The sequence below is a fragment of the Monoraphidium neglectum genome (genome assembly GCF_000611645.1).
Source record: "Monoraphidium neglectum strain SAG 48.87 unplaced genomic scaffold scaffold06613, whole genome shotgun sequence".
In the NCBI taxonomy this organism is placed as follows: Eukaryota; Viridiplantae; Chlorophyta; class Chlorophyceae; order Sphaeropleales; family Selenastraceae; genus Monoraphidium; species Monoraphidium neglectum.
In genome coordinates, this window is record NW_014007033.1 from 1 (window position 1) to 2,101 (window position 2,101).

At 66.0% G+C, this 2,101-nt stretch overlaps 1 protein-coding gene across 1 annotated transcript; it reads right to left on the reverse strand.

Annotated features, from left to right (window-relative positions):
- Positions 1-160: 160 nt before the first annotated feature.
- On the reverse strand, positions 161-497 carry MNEG_16636 (hypothetical protein; the record flags this gene model as incomplete). The annotated part of the gene is made up of 1 exon (XM_014034894.1): positions 161-497. A coding segment is annotated over one exon (337 nt), but the record flags the coding sequence as incomplete, so codon positions are not given.
- Between the last annotated feature and the right edge of the window lie 1,604 nt (positions 498-2,101).

Here is a 2,101-nt window from a genome sequence, read left to right on the forward strand (position 1 = left end):
GGGCGGGGACGCGGGCACGCCGCCGAGCGCGGGCGCGCCGTTGCTATTCGCGCCCGAGCGCGGGTGGGGAAAACAGATCGGAGCGGCCCCGCGCGCGCCGCGGCCCCCGCTTGATTGGGGCTGGACGGGGCGTGGAGAGCGGAGTGAAGGGCGCTCTTACCGGTGTCCGAAAATAGGACGAGGCTCTGGCCGCCGCCGCCGCCGTTGGCGGCGCCTGGGGCGTCAAACCAAACAGTGGTCCCCAGCGCCGTCCCGTCGGGCGCCGCCGGCGCCGCTGCGGCCGCGCCCGCCACGACCACGCGGGCGGCGTCTCCTTGATTCGGCCCAATCGGGCGCAGCGGCGCGTTGGCGGGGGCGCAGTCGCGCTGCAGCAGGCGCCACGCGCCGTTGGCGCCAGTTGCAAATGTGCAGCTGGGCAGGGGCGCGGCGGCGTTGCCGCCGCCGCTGGCTGGGGAGCAGGCGCTGCCTATGAGGATCAAGCTGAACAAAGCTTTCATTAATTTCATTGTTTTCCCCCATGCATCACCCGAGCTGGCCGAGGCGTCGCAATCAGGCGCTCTCCTGCGAGCCCTGCGTGGCGAGCCGAAGCCGCGTCATCGGTAAGCATTCCATTAAGAGCAGTGAAGGTATTGCACATTTCGGATGCCGGGCCTGACATTGGACCACCTGGGCGGCATGACTAGCAGCTGCCTAATCGCAGAACGGTCACACCCAATCCCTCCCATTTCGAGGTGCGCTCTGCCGCTGGCGCCCAGGCCCCCCTGCCCATCCCACATCTCATAAAATATTTATCTCAAAATCGGTGTGCATTTGTAGCCTGGCGGGGAAGCCTATTAGCGGCCAGGTGCGGGGTGGCGTGCGATTTGGGTTGCAGCCCGGGGCACTTTTGGAACACATGGGGATGTAGGGGCCGCCGCCGCCGCCAATTCGCCCTCAAATCATCCAGTTATCATATTGTCTGTACCATCTGCCCTTCTTTTGCAATCGTTCGACCAACATGGGGCCGTCGGCTGCAGGCCTCCCCCGCCCAATGCACCCATGAGGCCGCGCCTGGTGCAGCGGCCGCAGTATTTACGCCGTTCTCAAGCTAAATTCTAGGAACAGGGCCAGTGGGGCGCGAAAGGCCTCCTGCAGAGCAGCGCCCCGGACCCAACTGGCAGGCGTTGGCTATTGTGGGGTCTTTGCAGGATCGACCCGGTGGGCTCGGTGGGCCCATGCACTGCTGGGCCCAGGCCGGCTTGGCCTTCCCGGCGCAGCGCAGGCCCTAGCCTGGGGAGAAGCACCCTGTAGGAGCTATACCCTCGAGCACATGCACCGCTCATTTCCGCGCTATGCACGCGCCTGGACTGCTCACTCGCCACGGCAACATGCATGCGCTCCACCTAGCTATGTGTGGGGCGGAATTCGTGCACTCTACACTTTTCACATGTAAGGCCCCAGACATGGCAGCCACAGCGCCGCCGCATTTGCCAAGAGAGCGGGTTGTCATCCCGCCTGCAAGCACTTCAACTGTCAACCGGTGGCCTGCGGGCGCACGCGGACCAGTTGAACGTCGAAAGCAAGGTGTGGCTGAGCGTCACACCCACGTAGAAGGGCTGTTTGGTTGTCCCTTCCACAGATCAGCCTCGTCAGCCAACCAAAACAGCGTCGCGATCAGAATCCTCACGCGGAGGCGATCGTTGCCGGCCGCGCACAAAGTCATGCATTATCAGCCAGCACGATTTGGAGCAGAAACGCCGTTCAGCACCCTCCAAGCTGCGGCAAGGCCGAACCCAGCACAGCCCGAGCCTGCAGCGCCGCCGGCTGCCATTTCGACCTGCGACAGCGGACCGCAGGCCTCTGTGCGAAGCTCCAGGTGCCGCTGCCATGGCTGCCGCGGTCCCCAGGGGAGACGTGACCCAGCCCGAGGTCATCAAGGTGCGGCGCAGCTTGCACGCCGTCCGCAGCACGGCGCCGACGACCCCGCTGCGGGCGCTGCCGCGTGCTGCGTCGCAGCGCGGCCCCCCACCAGCCGCAATACGCCTGCACCTTGAGGCCTTGAGCACGCGCACGACGGTCGCGACCCCTCGAGCGCGCTCTCTGCCCTCCCCAGGTCCCCACC